General features: G+C 36.7%; 4 protein-coding genes across 4 annotated transcripts; 1 reads left to right on the top strand and 3 right to left on the bottom strand.

Moving 5' to 3' along the window:
- The first annotated feature begins 125 nt into the window (after positions 1–125).
- On the top strand, positions 126–4,215 carry LOC148905562 (uncharacterized). The gene is made up of 2 exons (XM_089040349.1): positions 126–2,384; positions 2,641–4,215. Exon 1 carries the CDS (start codon positions 1,087–1,089, stop codon positions 1,537–1,539), a length of 453 nt encoding a protein of 150 aa, XP_088896475.1. The 5' UTR covers positions 126–1,086; the 3' UTR covers positions 1,540–2,384; positions 2,641–4,215.
- A 1,436-nt stretch (positions 4,216–5,651) lies between these two features.
- Positions 5,652–7,285, bottom strand: LOC116301202 (uncharacterized). The gene has a single exon (XM_031710227.2). It carries the CDS (start codon positions 7,216–7,218, stop codon positions 5,923–5,925), a length of 1,296 nt encoding a protein of 431 aa, XP_031566087.2. The 5' UTR covers positions 7,219–7,285; the 3' UTR covers positions 5,652–5,922.
- A 5,554-nt stretch (positions 7,286–12,839) lies between these two features.
- LOC148905563 (uncharacterized) lies at positions 12,840–14,409 on the bottom strand. The gene has a single exon (XM_089040134.1). It carries the CDS (start codon positions 14,376–14,378, stop codon positions 13,095–13,097), a length of 1,284 nt encoding a protein of 427 aa, XP_088896260.1. The 5' UTR covers positions 14,379–14,409; the 3' UTR covers positions 12,840–13,094.
- Positions 14,410–14,538: 129 nt separating this feature from the next.
- LOC148905564 (uncharacterized) lies at positions 14,539–16,133 on the bottom strand. The gene has a single exon (XM_089040348.1). The coding sequence runs from the start codon at positions 16,050–16,052 to the stop codon at positions 14,967–14,969; it is 1,086 nt and encodes a 361-aa protein (XP_088896474.1). The 5' UTR covers positions 16,053–16,133; the 3' UTR covers positions 14,539–14,966.
- Between the last annotated feature and the right edge of the window lie 504 nt (positions 16,134–16,637).

Here is a 16,637-nt window from a genome sequence, read left to right on the forward strand (position 1 = left end):
ATCTTCAAATGTATAATCATAAATAAATATATAATTATCGATGAAATATCTATGTTTGTCTATTACTAATATATTGCTGATATCTTCGCATGTGAAGATATTTTAGGTATCTTTAAGTGTGAAAGTTAACTACACCATTGGTCTGTGTAAATCAGTCTTCGAAAGCTGAAACTTGCTAAGGATAAGTCAAGACAAGAAAAATAAGTCAGAACGCATTCAGTCGAGAAAGTAGCTGGTGGACATTTTTAGTTTATCATTTCTATGGCAAAGCTAGCGACTTACAAATTTAAAACGTACAAAGATGAAAGACTGGGTTAAGTTCATGGCGAAGAAACTAAGAAAGACAAAATGGTGATAACACTTTCCATATCACAGGGCGAAATAGAATACTTTATAAAAACATTTATGCAGCGGTTTTTGAGTGCACAAAGGCTGAATAACCGTTTAAAATTTTATTTAGGAACCGTACACTTTTTGAACTTGAACACGGAAAAACCCTCAAATTTGGCATGGGACTATATTTCTATTTAGGCTTTTTTTAAAACAACAGGTGGAAAGCAATCTTTGGTCAAAGTATAAGCACATGTAATTATTAGAAATTATAGAAAGAGCGTTCTATGTGCTTTTGCTGTCGTCGTTTGAGCACGCTTTTCGGTTTATTACACGAACAAAATGCTGAATATTGAGCTTATGGGGATGGAATTATAGATCATTTATTAAAACAGTGTTTTTCCCCATCGTTTGACAGAAGCTTGTATTGGTTTGACGTGGTTTATTTAATTTAAGAAAAAACGGGGGAATCCTCGTCTACTGGATGCAAACCGCACGGCGGTCGAGGGCATTCTTTTCTTATTGGATAACATTCAATATCAAAATACTGCTAAGCTAAGGGAAATTATCCAAAGTCATTATATAAGGCTACGTTTTGAATAAGTAAGATTAGCACTGGATACTGCTTATTCACCAGCCAACGGAAGAGAGCACTAAAGTCTATAAAGCAATCGTAATCGTAAGCGCAAAAAAAGCGGTACATATAGTACTATTTGGTCTTCGAAGATACACAGAAAGCCTATAAACACTGACAATATGGGCAGTTGTGGAAAGGAAAATATGGATCGGTTTGACTTCGATCCCACTCAAGCAAAACTTTTAGAAAAATCTAGCGAAAATGGTATTTCTGCTAAGTCATCTGAACAGCTTTACAAAGCTGGCGTAGAACTTGAATATGACGCATCGAAACTCTTTCCAAACACATCAATGTACCGAGATGGTTTTACTTCAACTTCGGAACAAGCTTACAAGGAAGGCCAGGAGTTTGATTTCGATCCAGCCTCCGGCCCTCTCGTACCGAAGAAAGAACAACAGGAAAGAGAAGGGAAGGAAATAGAACAACAGTTGAGAGGCCATTCACAAGACAAACGCTTTTCGTTCGACAAGAAAAAGAAATGTTTAAAAGTAGAGAAAGAAACTGGTCAAACTAAAAGGGACAGACAAGTAAAGGTCGACATGAACAAAAGAGGAACTGGAGGATTTTTTTAATGTCAGTTTTCTGGACATTAACCGATGGCATGTAATTTTCAGTGAACGGACAATTAAGCTAGTATGAAATCGCACACCGTGCACGCACTAAAACCGTGAAAATTAAATAGTACTAAATAGTACTATTTCATACAGAATCCTTTGTTTTCTATTGTTTAATTATCACTATTTAGTGCTAAAAATTAGTATTTGAACCAACGAGGAACTGGAGGAATTTTTTAATGTCAGTATTTTCGTCATTGACCGATGGCATGTAATTTTCAATTAAATACGATTTAGCTTTTAAAACGTGCATCGTCAGTAAAACAAAGTAGTGACGCCGGTACGTCTAACGTAACGAAGGATTATTTAGGATATTTTAATAAAGATAATGCAATAGTAACTGAGAATCTTGTAGTGAATATTATTTAAAGAGAAGGGGGCCGAGGGCAGAATAAATACAATCCGTCGACCAGTGGTCACCAAGAGGCCAGAATTATAATAATAATAATAATAATAATATTTATTTATAAAGCGCAAATACAAATCTGTTCTAAGCGCTAGTAAACAAACGACAAAGACAACGACAAAATAAAATTATTTACAAAGAATATGCTAATTTGAAGAGATAAGTTTTAAGTTCAGTTTTGAATGAGGCAAGACTTGATGCATTTCGGAGAGATATTGGAAGTGAGTTCCAGAGTTCAGGAGCAGCCACAGAGAAGGAGCGATGACCATAAGATTTAAGATTATAAGAATGTGCTGATAGAAGAACTTGTGATGCAGAACGAAGATTACGGTTCGGTTTATACACTGAAATGAGTTCCCGGATATAGATAGGAGATTGGCCATGAAGAGCTTTAAAAGTAAGTAATAGGATTTTATATTTGATTCTAGATTCAATTGGTAGCCAATGCAGATTAACGAGGATAGGTGTAATGTGGTCATGTTTATGGGAAAGAGTGATTATTCTGGCAGCAGCATTCTGTACAGATTGTAGTTTATCTAAGAGTTTGTTTGGTAAGCCAAAGAGCAGAGAGTTACAGTTGTCGAGTTTGGAGGATATGAACGCGTGGACGAGAGTTTCAGTTGTTTTCAAAGAGATGTATTTTCTTATTTTAGCAATGTTTCTGAGATGATAAAAAGAAGACTTGCAAATATTATTCACATGACGAACCAAAGTAAGATGCGTATCAAATATGACACCAATGTTCCGAGCATGCATTGAGGGCATTATCACATCAGAACCAAATTGAAGAGAAGGAAGAGTTAACTGTGGGCTGTGCTTTGAAGAAAATAACAGGAATTCAGTTTTGCCTTTATTTAGTTTCAATTTATTTGTAGTCATCCAAGCATCAATATCAGATAGACAGTTTTCAATCAGATTCATGGAATCATTAAGGGACAAATCATCATTACAGGAGAAAGGAATATATAATTGAGTGTCATCAGCATAAAGGTGGAAAGACATTCTGTGTATTCGGAGGATATCAGCTACTGGAGAAGTATAAAGGAGATACAACAAAGGACCAAGTACAGAACCTTGAGGTACGCCACAATCAAGTTGAAGGGCTTCAGAAGAAAAATCATCAATGGAAACAAATTGAAAGCGATCAGTGAGGTAGGACTTAAACCATTGAAGAGCTATGCCAGAAATGCCAAATTTTGTATGGAGACGATCTAGAAGAATTTGATGATCAACTGTGTCAAATGCAGCAGATAGGTCCAAGAGTAGCATGGCAACACAAGAACGATTGTCAATTATCCGTGACTTTCTACTATCTGACTTTATCGGTATTATCTGCAAAGAATATGAAGCCTGTTTGTTTGACGACTAATATAAGCCTTTTTTACTTGTCCTGACATAATAGATATGAGATATCTTAACTATATTATTAAATATAAATTTTGGGCATTTTCTCACGTATATTGCACACAAAAGGAAATTTTTTTTTAAAACGCCTACGTAGAAATTGCTCTTAGAAACAGTTTTTAGAATATGTCAGATATATTATCCACCTTTCTTTCATGCAAATTACATCATAAACTGAACGGATGCATGGAAGGTGTTTGAATATTCATTACACTGAATTTCCAAGAATCACGCCATGCAGTCACGGGGACATTGAAGGGAAATACCCCGATTTCTTAGAAATCCGTTTAAGATCAAGGTACAAGGGAGTGAAACTTCAACAGAAAAGACAAGCAAAATGAGTTCTCAACGAGAAAAAATTGCGAATTTTATGGAAAATCCTGATAACAGCGAGGCTATGGTGTTCGATCCTACTACAGGCAAACTTATGGTACAAAATAAATCTACAGCGCAAAGAGAACAGGAAAGAGGAGCTGATCGAAAGGTGATGCTGGACATGAACAAACCAGGTGCTGGAGGTTTCTTCTTTATATCATTTTAACACTGATTGAAGCAAACAACGAAGAAATCACCCACTAGCCACAAAACTTATACAAGTATATGGTGTACACTATACTGATTAGCAGAGCAGAACTGAACTCCTTAGCATTTAAGCAAGATTCTGGACCCAAGTAACATGGCGGGAAAGGAAAGATCGGACGTTGTCATGCCAGAATTGGGAACTTTTAAAGGCTGACCCTAAGTAAATCACGTAGAATCGATCTTCAGTAGTATATTTAGCTTGAATTCAATACAGTTCAAATAAAACTTATTCAATAATCTTTGATGTTTGTCGTTCATTTTTTAATGCGTGCTCCAATCCATCACGTCATTAGGAGGGATTTTCCCTTTACAAAAAATGTGATGACTTGCAGAATTGTTATTTTGCTGACTTTCAAGGTGAGCTTTATTGACGCAGTTAAAGGACGTTTATCTTTTAAAGCAACCAATTTTCTTCATATTCCGCGCTTAATACTATCGAGAGGATTCATTCAAAATGGGCTGTTACCCGGAGAAAAATTTTGAGCAAAACATCAAGTTATGTTCGCAAGAAAATCTCGCTCAGAAATCAAGACAAGAGTTTGAAGACGAGTTGAGAGGAAAGACAAAAAGAGGTTTCGTCTTTGACCCATCAACAGGAAAGCTGGAGCTTGCAGTGGATAAAGCAAGACAAGAAAAAGTAGTGAGACCACAACTAGTCAAGAAAGTAGCTGTTTCAACAAAGAGTCGGGGAACTGGTGGACATTTTTAGTTTGTCATTTCTATGGCAAAGCTACTTAGGAATAATATACAGCTAATTTAAAATACACGAAGATGAAAGACTGGGTTAAATTTATTGCGAAGAAACTAAGAAAGGCAAGAACTGAGATGATAATACTTCTATATCACAGGACTATATTGAAGACTTTATAAAAAGACATTTAAGTACATACTTTTGATATAACTTATAACAAATTTTGTTGTGCATTTTTCATTATTTTTTTATTCGAAGAAATGTCAATGAACAGCTCATTGACAACAGCAAAATTCATTATTTCTTTATTGAAAAATTTACTTTGATTACCTCAGTTTGATGTTAATTAATAATTTATATTTTTATTCTAAATATAGTTTCAAATAGTTGTAATAATTTAGCATAAAATTAGTAAGCATGGCTGGCGTAGCAATGCGACTCACCAGTCGATTCCCGGAATTGGCGTCGTATGTGAGTAGAGTTGGTCGTTAGTCCTCTTCTGAGCTTTGAGGGTTTTTCTCCGGGTTCTCCGGTTTCCCTCTCTCCACAAAATTCGACTTCTAATTTATCTATTTTGTAGAAATGCAACTGTTAAATGATATTCATTTTAGTTCATTCTTTCCTTTATTAGCTGGCTGACCTCGGTTAATTTATGGTTGTTGTAGTATTATATTATATATTAATGCAAATTTGCTGTTACTTTTCAAATGTCGAATTTCAGTAATAGAATTACTTACCGGTGCCCTATAATCATGAAGAAATAAATGTATTCAGTACTCCATGGATTAATTATCATGAAGCATAGAATATATAATTTAATAATATTAATATATAATTACAATTAATATTAAAAGGGTGTGTATCATGAATTTGACTTCAGTAAATAAAGCAATTTTCTGTTTATTATGGATGTCTGGAAGTAATTGGTGACTTGAAGGGCCTGCTTTAATTATTGCCGGTCAAACAAATAAGCTCAATACGTTATGATATCATTTAATCTTACTTTAATCTCAATTGATTTTTATTGAATATTATAAAGTTTCTAGTTACAGATCTACTCATGAATAAATTCAATAATATAAGTCAATGATACATTTTCTACTATTTTCGACGATAAATTCCTTACAACGTTTCTATATATAGTGCTAGATCGCATATACGTGTGAGAGTTGTGTTTTTGGAGGCCAAATCAGTGAAATACTTGAGGTATTTAGTTCGCTAGTATAGTATTGTGACCACTGATTGTGAGGTATTCAGTTCATCCAAAAAAGGAAGTCTTCTCTAAATTGGTCTCGATAGGTTGGCAAACATTACATTTGTCATCTCTCTTGACTTCCATCGAGTACCAGCGCAGAATACTCGGTGTGTTAAACTTGTCAAAGCCATCTTCTGGGTATCCAGCATACTGTCCATCTCTTCGGTTTGCCCATATGTAATATGCATGCTTAAAATCCTTCTCCAATGAGGCCAGGGCGCTGTCTTGTCCCTTACATAGTTCAACAAGAGCTATTTTCACGATCATATTACTGATAGGGATGATGTCTGATGAGAGCCCCACTTGGATGGTTGCTTCTACTTCACTATCTGGCACATAGCTGGGGTTGGCTTCCCTGGCTTGGCGGAAAGAGGACACCTCTTCTTTGTCAGCTTCGACAAGAGCATTTCGATACACACAACTGAAGCACGGACCCTGGTTAGGACGCACTACCACCACCTCTCCTCCTGCAGCTCGTACTGCACATTTTCCATACAAAGCCGGAATGCTGAGCTCAAGGGAAAGTGAGTTGATGTTGAGTCGGCTACGGATGTTGTCTGTAGCTGCAACAATCAGGTTACATTCTTTAAAAATTTTCCTTCCTTTCTGTTGGTCATTGATGTCGCAGTTGTAAAGTTCGACCTTAGCGAATGGATTCTTGTCCAAGATGCGGTCACGTATGGCTTTGGTCTTCAATCTTCCAAGATCGCTTACTCCACAGGTATGGCGTACAATATTGTTTAGTTCAATGCGATCGTAGTCAACAAGAACAAAGTTGCCAACTCCAGCTTTGGCCAACTCGATTGCAACGTGAGATCCGCCGCTACCAAGTCCAACAATGGCTACCTTTCGACTCTCTAACAAACCAGACTCCAATAATCCTTTACTTCTTGAGTACAGCAGGTCTTTCGAGGGTTGAAGCAGTACTTTGGTTTCTTTAGGGAGGTCACTTGGCGTCTTTCTTCTATATGCCTTGATTTGGTTGTCAGAGGTGATTAGTAACGCGATCTGAATGGAGCTACTCTCTTGTAGCTTCTTGAATGTCGCTTGAACGAGCTCAATCGTTTCCTCTTCCTTAGGAAAACGTTCTATCACCTCGTAGACAACTTGGTTGTCTTTTGTGTCTGGATTCTCTGAAGACGATGATGACACAGTGATATCTAAAACATCTCCATCATCGATTGATTTGATTGTAAAATACTTTTCCTCTTGGTTGTTGTCATTCTTCTCTTTTAATATTGCAATAAAATCCGATTGTGTCAAACGCAAAACTAGGTCTTCAGCTTGATGTAGAGCCATCGTTGGAAAGAATTCCTTCAAATGTGTGTGAGTGTAGTCTTTTTGAATCTACTCAAATAAAATGAAAAATATTTTCTTGGAAGGGGGTTTTCCCACCATTCGGCTGATGCTCGGATTGGCTCTTTTTGAGGCAATAAGCTAGAATAATAGAATACGTCATATGTCTTAGAATATTCTAGAAGAAAATGTTTTTCAGCTGAATGCACGTAGGGGCACTTAAAAACAATTCAAATATCAGAGTATTGTTTTCCTCATCGTTTGACCTGGTTTGTTTAAATTTAGAAACACGGGGTAATCCCCGTCTACTGGATGTAAACCGCACAGCAGTCGTGGCATTTTCTGATTGGATATCATCCAATATCCAAATACTGCTAAGCTAAGGGAAATTTCCCAATACCATTCTCATATAAGGCTAAGATTTTGTAAGATTGCAAATACTGTTTATTCGGCGATCTAACAGAAGAGAGCACTACAATCTATAAAGCAATCGTAAGCGCAAAAAAAGAGTCGTCGGTATATATACTATATATTTCGCCTTCGAAGACACAGTGGTGGAGAAGAAGCCTATATTCATAATTATGGATACGGATCAAGTTGACTTCGATCCGACACAGGCAAAATTCTTACGAAAATCTTGTGAAAATGGTAGTTCTTCTATTTCATCTGAACAGCTTTACAAAGCCGGCGTAGAACTTGAATATGACCCAACACAGTCGAAGCTCGTTTCAAAGCATTCCATGGCCAGGTGCCAAAATGGTTTTACTTCAACGACCGAACAAGCTTACAAGAATGGCCAGGAGTTTGATTTCGATCCGGCCTCCGGTCGTCTTATACCAAAGAAAGAACATGTCGAGAAAATAGAACAACAGCTGAGAGACCATTCACAAGACAAACGCTTTTCGTACGATAAGAAAAAGAAATGTTTAAAAGTAGAGAAAGAAACTGGTCAAACTAAAAGGGACAGACAAGTAAAGGTCGACATGAACAAAAGAGGAACTGGAGGATTTTTTTAATGTCAGTTTTCTGGACATTAACCGATGGCATGTAATTTTCAGTGAACGGACAATTAAGCTAGTATAAAATCGCACACCGTTCTCGCACTAAAACCGTGTTAACATTAAATAGTACTAAATAGTACTATTTCATACAGAATCCTTTGTTTTCTATTGTTTAATTATCACTATTTAGTGCTAAAAATTAGTATTTCTTTCACGGATTTAGTGCGAGCACTCTAGTTACAGGGGAAATTACGTACACGGAGGAAAGAATATCCATCACCGAATAATGTAAAGGGTAACGCGAACAAACGAATTATTTTGTGCAAATGCTTGTCAAGATAATTAGAAAAGGACAGAAATTCTATTTGCCATCATTGTCGGTAATCAGAAGACATCTAATAAGGAGATATACTGCATATAATGGAAAAAAGGACACGTCATAAAGTGCATTTACCATTGTAATACTAAGTAAATTTTAATAAAAACAATGAAATAGTAACTGCTCATGAGAATCTTGAATATTATTTAAAGAGAAGGGGCCCAGAATACATACATACACATTGCAATCTGTCGGCTTCACCCGAAGAGCGTGATTAAAATATCACATTTTAAAACCCCAAGTACGAATTGCTCTTAGAAGCAGAATATTTCTTTCCAAGAATATATCACGTCATGCAATCGAAGTGACTTTGAAGGGAAATTCCCCGATTTCTCAGAAACCGTTCAAGATCAGTTATTTGAATATATTAAAATACCTAATCATCGATGAAATATCTATGTTTATCTATTACTAATATATTACTAATATCTTCAAATGTATAATCATAAATAAATATATAATTATCGATGAAATATCTATGTTTGTCTATTACTAATATATTGCTGATATCTTCGCATGTGAAGATATTTTAGGTATCTTTAAGTGTGAAAGTTAACTACACCATTGGTCTGTGTAAATCAGTCTTCGAAAGCTGAAACTTGCTAAGGATAAGTCAAGACAAGAAAAATAAGTCAGAACGCATTCAGTCGAGAAAGTAGCTGGTGGACATTTTTAGTTTGTCATTTCTATGGCAAAGCTAGCGACTTACAAATTTAAAATGTACAAAGATGAAGGACTGGGTTAAGTTCATGGCGAAGAAACTAAGAAAGACAAAATGGTGATAACACTTTCCATATCACAGGGCGAAATAGAATACTTTATAAAAACATTTATGCAGCAGTTTTTGAGTGCACAAAGGCTGAATAACCGTTTAAAATTTTATTTAGGAACCGTACACTTTTTGAACTTGAACACGGAAAAACCCTCAAATTTGGCATGGGACTATATTTCTATTTAGGCTTTTTTTAAAACAACAGGTGGAAAGTAATCTTTGGTCAAAGTATAAGCACATGTAATTATTAGAAATTATAGAAAGAGCGTTCTATGTGCTTTTGCTGTCGTCGTTTGAGCACGCTTTTCGGTTTATTACACGAACAAAATGCTGAATATTGAGCTTATGGGGATGGAATTATAGATCATTTATTAAAACAGTGTTTTTCCCCATCGTTTGACAGGAGCTTGTATTGGTTTGACGTGGTTTATTTAATTTAAGAAAAAACGGGGGAATCCCCGTCTACTGGATGCAAACCGCACGGCGGTCGAGGGCATTCTTTTCTTATTGGATAACATTCAATATCAAAATACTGCTAAGCTAAGGGAAATTATCCAAAGTCATTATATAAGGCTACGTTTTGAATAAGCAAGATTAGCACTGGATACTGCTTATTCACCAGCCAACGGAAGAGAGCACTAAAGTCTATAAAGCAATCGTAATCGTAAGCGCAAAAAAAGCGGTATATATAGTACTATTTGGTCTTCGAAGATACACAGAAAGCCTATAAACACTGACAATATGGGCAGTTGTGGAAATGAAAATATGGATCGGTTTGACTTCGATCCCACTGAAGCAAAACTTTTAGAAAAATCTAGCGAAAATGGTATTTCTGCTAAGTCATCTGAACAGCTTTACAAAGCTGGCGTAGAACTTGAATATAACGCATCGAAACTCGTTCCAAACACACCAAGGTACCGAGATGGTTTTATTTCAACGACGGAACAGGCTTACAAGAATGGCCAGGAGTTTGATTTCGATCCAGCCTCCGGCCCTCTCGTACCGAAGAAAGAACAACAGGAAAGAGAAGGGAAGGAAATAGAACAACAGTTGAGAGACCATTCACAAGACAAACGCTTTTCGTTTGATAAGAAAAAGAAATGTTTAAAAGTAGAGAAAGAAACTGGTCAAACGAAAAGGGACAGACAAGTAAAGGTCGACATGAACAAAAGAGGAACTGGAGGATTTTTTTAATGTCAGTTTTCTGGACATTAACCGATGGCATGTAATTTTCAGTGAACGGACAATTAAGCTAGTATAAAATCGCACACCGTGCACGCACTAAAACCGTGAACATTAAATAGTACTAAATAGTACTATTTCATACAGAATCCTTTGTTTTCTATTGTTTAATTATCACTATTTAGTGCTAAAAATTAGTATTTGAACCAACGAGGAACTGGAGGATTTTTTAATGTCAGTATTTTCGTCATTGACCGATGGCATGTAATTTTCAATTAAATACGATTTAGCTTTTAAAACGTGCATCGTCAGTAAAACAAAGTAGTGACGCCGGTACGCCTAAAGTAACGAAGGATTATTTAGGATATTTTAATAAAGATAATGCAATAGTAACTGAGAATCTTGTAGTGAATATTATTTAAAGAGAAGGGGGCCGAGAGCAGAATAAATACAATCCGTCGACGTCACCAGTGGTCACCAAGAGGCCAGAATTATCCGTGACTTTCTACTATCTGACTTTATCGGTATTATCTGCAAAGAATATGAAGCCTGTTTGTTTGACGACTAATATAAGCCTTTTTTACTTGTCCTGACATAATAGATATGAGATATCTTAACTATATTATTAAATATAAATTTTGGGCATTTTCTCACGTATATTGCACACAAAAAGATTTTTTTTTTAAAAACGCCTACGTAGAAATTGCTCTTAGAAACAGTTTTTAGAATATGTCAGATATATTATCCACCTTTCTTTCATGCAAATTACATCATAAACCGAACGGATGCATGGAAGGTGTTTGAATATTCATTACACTGAATTTCCAAGAATCACGCCATGCAGTCACGGGGACATTGAAGGGAAATACCCCGATTTCTTAGAAATCCGTTTAAGATCAAGGTACAAGGGAGTGAAACTTCAACAGAAAAGACAAGCAAAATGAGTTCTCAACGAGAAAAAATTGAAAAATTTATGGAAAGTCCTGGTAACAGCGAGACTATGGTGTTCGATCCTGCTACAGGCAAACTTATGGTACAAAATAAATCTACAGCGCAGAGAGAACAGGAAAGAGGAGCTGATCGAAAGGTGATGCTGGACATGAACAAACCAGGAGCTGGAGGTTTCTTTTTTATATCATTTTAACACCCATTGAAGCAAACAACGAAGAAATCACCCACTAGCCACAAAACATATACAAGTATATGGTTTACACTATACTGATTAGCAGAGCAGAACTGAACTCCTTAGCACTTAAGCAAGATTCTGGACCCAAGTAACATGGCGGGAAAGGAAAGATCGGACGTTGTCATGCCAGAATTGGGAACTTTTAAAGGCTGACCCTAAGTAAATCACGTAGAATCGATCTTCAGTAATATATTTAGCTTGAATTTAATACAGTTCAAATAAAACTTATTCAATCTTTGATGTCTGTCGTTCATTTTTTTAATGCGTGCTCCAATCCATCACGTCATTAGGAGGGATTTTCCCTTTACAAAAAATGTGATGACTTGCAGAATTGTTATTTTGCTGACTTTCAAGGTGAGCCTTTTACTGACGCAGTTAAAGGACGTTTATCTTTTAAAGCAACCAATTTTCTTCATATTCCGCGCTTAATACTATCGAGAGGATTCATTCAAAATGGGCTGTTACCCGGAGAAAAATTTTGAGCAAAACATCAAGTTATGTTCGCAAGAAAACCTAGCTCAGAAATCAAGACAAGGTTTGAAGACGAGTTGAGAGGAAAGACAAAAAGAGGTTTCGTCTTTGACCCATCAACAGGAAAGCTTGAACTTGCAGAGAATAAAGCAAGACAAGAAAAAGTAGTGAGACCACAAACAGTCAAGAAAGTAGCTGCTCCAACAAAGAGTCGGGGAACAGGTGGACATTTTTAGTTTGTCATTTCTATGGCAAAGCTACTTAGGAATAATATACAGCTAATTTAAAATACACGAAGATGAAAGACTGGGTTAAATTTATTGCGAAGAAACTAAGAAAGGCAAGAACTGAGATGATAATACTTCTATATCACAGGACTATATTGAAGACTTTATAAAAAGACATTTAAGTACATACTTTTGATATAACTTATAACAAATTTTGTTGTGCATTTTTCATTATTTTTATATTCGAATATTAAAAGGGTGTGTATCATGAATTTGACTTCAGTAAATAAAGCAATTTTCTGTTTATTATGGATGTCTGGAAATAATTGGTGACTTGAAGGGCCTGCTTTAATTATTGCCGGTCAAACAAATAAGCTCAATATGTTATAATATCATTTAATCTTACTTTAATCTCAATTGATTTTTATTGAATATTATAAGGTTTCTAGTTACAGATCTACTCATGAATAAATTCAATAATATAAGTCAATGATACATTTTCTACTATTTTCGACGATAAATTCCTTACCCCGTTTCTATATATAGTGCTAGATCGCATATACGTGTGAGAGTTGTGTTTTTGGAGGCCAAATCAGTGAAATACTTAAGCTATTTAGTTCGCTAGTATAGTATTGTGACCACTGATTGTGAGGTATTCAGTTCATCCAAAAAAGGAAGTCTTCTCTAAATTGGTCTCGATAGGTTGGCAAACATTACATTTGTCATCTCTCTTGACTTCCATCGAGTACCAGCGCAGAATACTCGGTGTGTTAAACTTATCAAAGCCATCTTCTGGGTATCCAGCATACTGTCCATCTCTTCGGTTTGCCCATATGTAATATGCATGCTTAAAATCCTTCTCCAATGAGGCCAGGGCGCTGTCTTGTCCCTTACATAGTTCAACAAGAGCTATTTTCACGATCATATTACTGATAGGGATGATGTCTGATGAGAGTCCCACTTGGATGGTTGCTTCTACTTCACTATCTGGCACATAGCTGGGGTTCGCTTCTCGGGCTTGGCGGAAGGAGGACACCTCTTCTTTGTCGGCTTCGACAAGAGCATTTCGGTACACACAACTGAAGCACGGACCCTGGTTAGGACGCACTACCACCACCTCTCCTCCTGCAGCTCGTACTGCACATTTTCCATACAAAACAGGAATGTTGAGCTCAAGAGAAAGTGAGTTGATGTTGAGTCGGCTACGGATGTTGTCTGTAGCTGCAACAATCAGGTTACATTCTTTAAAAATTTCCCTTCCTTTCTGTTGGTCATTGATGTCGCAGTTGTAAAGTTCGACCTTAGCGAATGGATTCTTGTCCAAGATGCGGTCACGTATGGCTTTGGTCTTCAATCTTCCAAGATCGCTTACTCCACAGGTATGGCGTACAATATTGTTTAGTTCAATGCGATCGTAGTCAACAAGAACAAAGTTGCCAACTCCAGCTTTGGCCAACTCGATTGCAACGTGAGATCCGCCGCTACCAAGTCCAACAATGGCTACCTTTCGACTCTCTAACAAACCAGACTCCAATAATCCTTTACTTCTTGAGTACAGCAGGTCTTTCGAGGGTTGAAGCAGTACTTTGGTTTCTTTAGGGAGGTCACTTGGCGTCTTTCTTCTATATGCCTTGATTTGGTTGTCAGAGGTGATTAGTAACGCGATCTGAATGGAGCTACTCTCTTGTAGCTTCTTGAATGTCGCTTGAACGAGCTCAGTTGTTTCCTTCTCTTCTTTCGGAAAAATTTCAATCAACTCGTAGGCGACCTGGTTTTTGGCTGCGTCTTGTCCTCCAGGAATGGCTTGCACCGTGACATGCAAAGCATCGCCATCATCAAGTGATTTGACAAAGAATTGCTTCGTATATTGATCTTCCATCTTTCTCAATGTTTCAATGAAGTCTGGTTGAATCAAACACACAACGAGATCATCTGGCTGATGCATCTTGAAGGTACTGAAATTTTTTAATGAATTCTTGGAAGAAATAAATGGCTTATAACTATTCCTTGAAATAAAAGATCACATGATTTCAAAGAAAACGAAAACTGCAAAAGTGCTTTTTCAGACACACAAAATAGGCTTTCTAAAACAGGATTATTTTTTTATTTTCATGATATCGTTTACAGTTATTCCAGTTTTATTAGGCTTTTACTATTAATGATACATACAAAAGACAGACTGTAACTATATAATCTTCGCAAATACATTATCTCTTTACATATTCAAGCGTGCTTCATTTCTTAGAAAAGTGTTTCAAAGCAAGGGATTTCCCCGAAATGTCCTCATGAATCCATAACGTGATCTCGGCTTCCAGGAAATCGAGTTGGCTCCTCTAGTAATAAAATATCTTTGTAAATAAGGGGGTTCCCAAAAATGTCATGTAAGGTTTAATACCACGGTTGGTTAGTCGTAGGCCGAAATATACAGGAGTTTTAAAAAAAGTTTAAAATACAGTCTGAAGCGTTTTTGGTTTAAAGACGATTTGGCATCTCTAACGAGCTTTGCTTAGCTTGACTATACATTTTTAAGATTCTATAACATTTTCCGTATTTTAGAAACAAATCGCTTACAATAAAATTGTGTAAAATCGTCACAGTAGTAGTATATGGTTCTTTCAGGACTGCTATTTATTTTCATCTTTGCTTGCAAGACTGGGAAATTGGACGGAAAAAATATTCGAACCGTCGACCCGCAATGCTGAAATGTCATTACCATGTTTCGAATACTATCATTATCCACTTGCAAATTAACGCTGTCTGTAATATCTATAACTAATTCACCAAGGATACCATTCAAAATTGCATGACCCAAATCTTTTGTATACCACTGATAATTGTAAATCGTCGCGGATACCTCTGGTAAGCTAGAAACGACTTTCGGCTCACTCATTGTTTCTGAACGTGTGCGAGAACAGACTTCATCTCTTCTGTGAACATTTTTTGAAGTGGACTGTGTTTCTTTCGCAGATCTATTGCCTTGGTCATCCGACAGAAAAAGGGTGTAAATCACGCCCATGCAACTTGATTTCTCAGCCTTTTTTACTTTGACTTTGTCCTGTCTGATAACATTTCCACCTTCATATTCCTTCCCATTCTCTATGGTTTCGAAAATGTCCTCTAGGAGACTAAAAGGACATATTCCAGCGATAACATGGATTTCTCCCGCTTTCCCGATACCTGAACCCTCTTTGAAAATATACGGGGAGAAACTAACCTCTTCTTTACAAATAATATTTGCAATCATAAGGAAGAAGCCACATGAACCTTTTGGAAAATTTCTCTCTATTGTCCTACAGTCTCCTTCACTGGGTCTATCAAGCTGCAGCTGATGATGCGAGTGCCATTCACCGATGTGCCCAAGCATGTAGTTTTCCGTTAAGAGGCTGCCTACTTTCTCAAGGTAGTCTAGATCTTGGTAGAAATGATAATCACCATGAGTACAGCCTCGACCAGGACCAAGAACAACATGAATAACAGCGTTGTCTCCTTCACCGGACCACAAGCCAAACAATTCACCTCCAGTTTCCTTATTGGGATACTGTAAGACCCATTTTTTCATGTTTTTTAAATCTTGCTTGAACATGTAGAGGACGAAATGTTTTCCTATCCTAGTCGACATTTCTTGGTAATTTGAAAGTGTGAAGCAGTAAATGAAGTGGTAAGGACTGACGAGAGTAGGAGGGACCAGAAAAAAATTTCCTTAACCCTTATCCTTCTTTACACATGCGTGACAAGAAGTTACAATTCCAAGAAAAATTCATATGGATCGCGACAATGGCACTCTTTATTCATAAGCTTTCACCAAAAATAAAACAGCTACAAATGATAATATTAACTTAATATTAACTAGGACACCATAAAGTGGTTGGATTTTTATAGTTTTCTTCTTCGACTAATTAAATCAAAAGATTGTCTTCATGTTCCTTTAATGCAAAATTGTTGTTCAACTCCATAGGTCAAAGGGTTTTGAGATTATAATCGATTTGAGCTATCCATACTCATCCAAATCATTGCAGGCTCTCCCCCCGCCCCTCTCATTTCCTCATCCCTAATCCCCCTCCCCTTCCCTTCCCTCATCCCCATCCACCCTCCCAAGAGCCGCTACGCAACAACAACAACGCGACCGCGCGATGCCAAAAAAATAATTGGCTGTAATATCACGACCAGTAATTATCATTTCCGAAAATCAAAGAATGCCAAAAAA

The sequence above is a fragment of the Actinia tenebrosa genome, unplaced genomic scaffold (genome assembly GCF_029948245.1).
Source record: "Actinia tenebrosa isolate PJP-AT-01 unplaced genomic scaffold, QUT_ActTen_1.0 PGA_scaffold7__59_contigs__length_16204524, whole genome shotgun sequence".
Classification (NCBI taxonomy): domain Eukaryota; kingdom Metazoa; phylum Cnidaria; class Anthozoa; order Actiniaria; family Actiniidae; genus Actinia; species Actinia tenebrosa.

Bases quoted from the DNA above. Each gene is read 5' to 3' on its own strand.
- LOC116301202 (XM_031710227.2), bottom strand. From the start codon at position 7,218: ATGGCTCTACATCAAGCTGAAGACCTAGTTTTGCGTTTGACACAATCG.
- LOC148905562 (XM_089040349.1), top strand. From the start codon at position 1,087: ATGGGCAGTTGTGGAAAGGAAAATATGGATCGGTTTGACTTCGATCCC.
- LOC148905563 (XM_089040134.1), bottom strand. From the start codon at position 14,378: ATGCATCAGCCAGATGATCTCGTTGTGTGTTTGATTCAACCAGACTTC.
- LOC148905564 (XM_089040348.1), bottom strand. From the start codon at position 16,052: ATGTCGACTAGGATAGGAAAACATTTCGTCCTCTACATGTTCAAGCAA.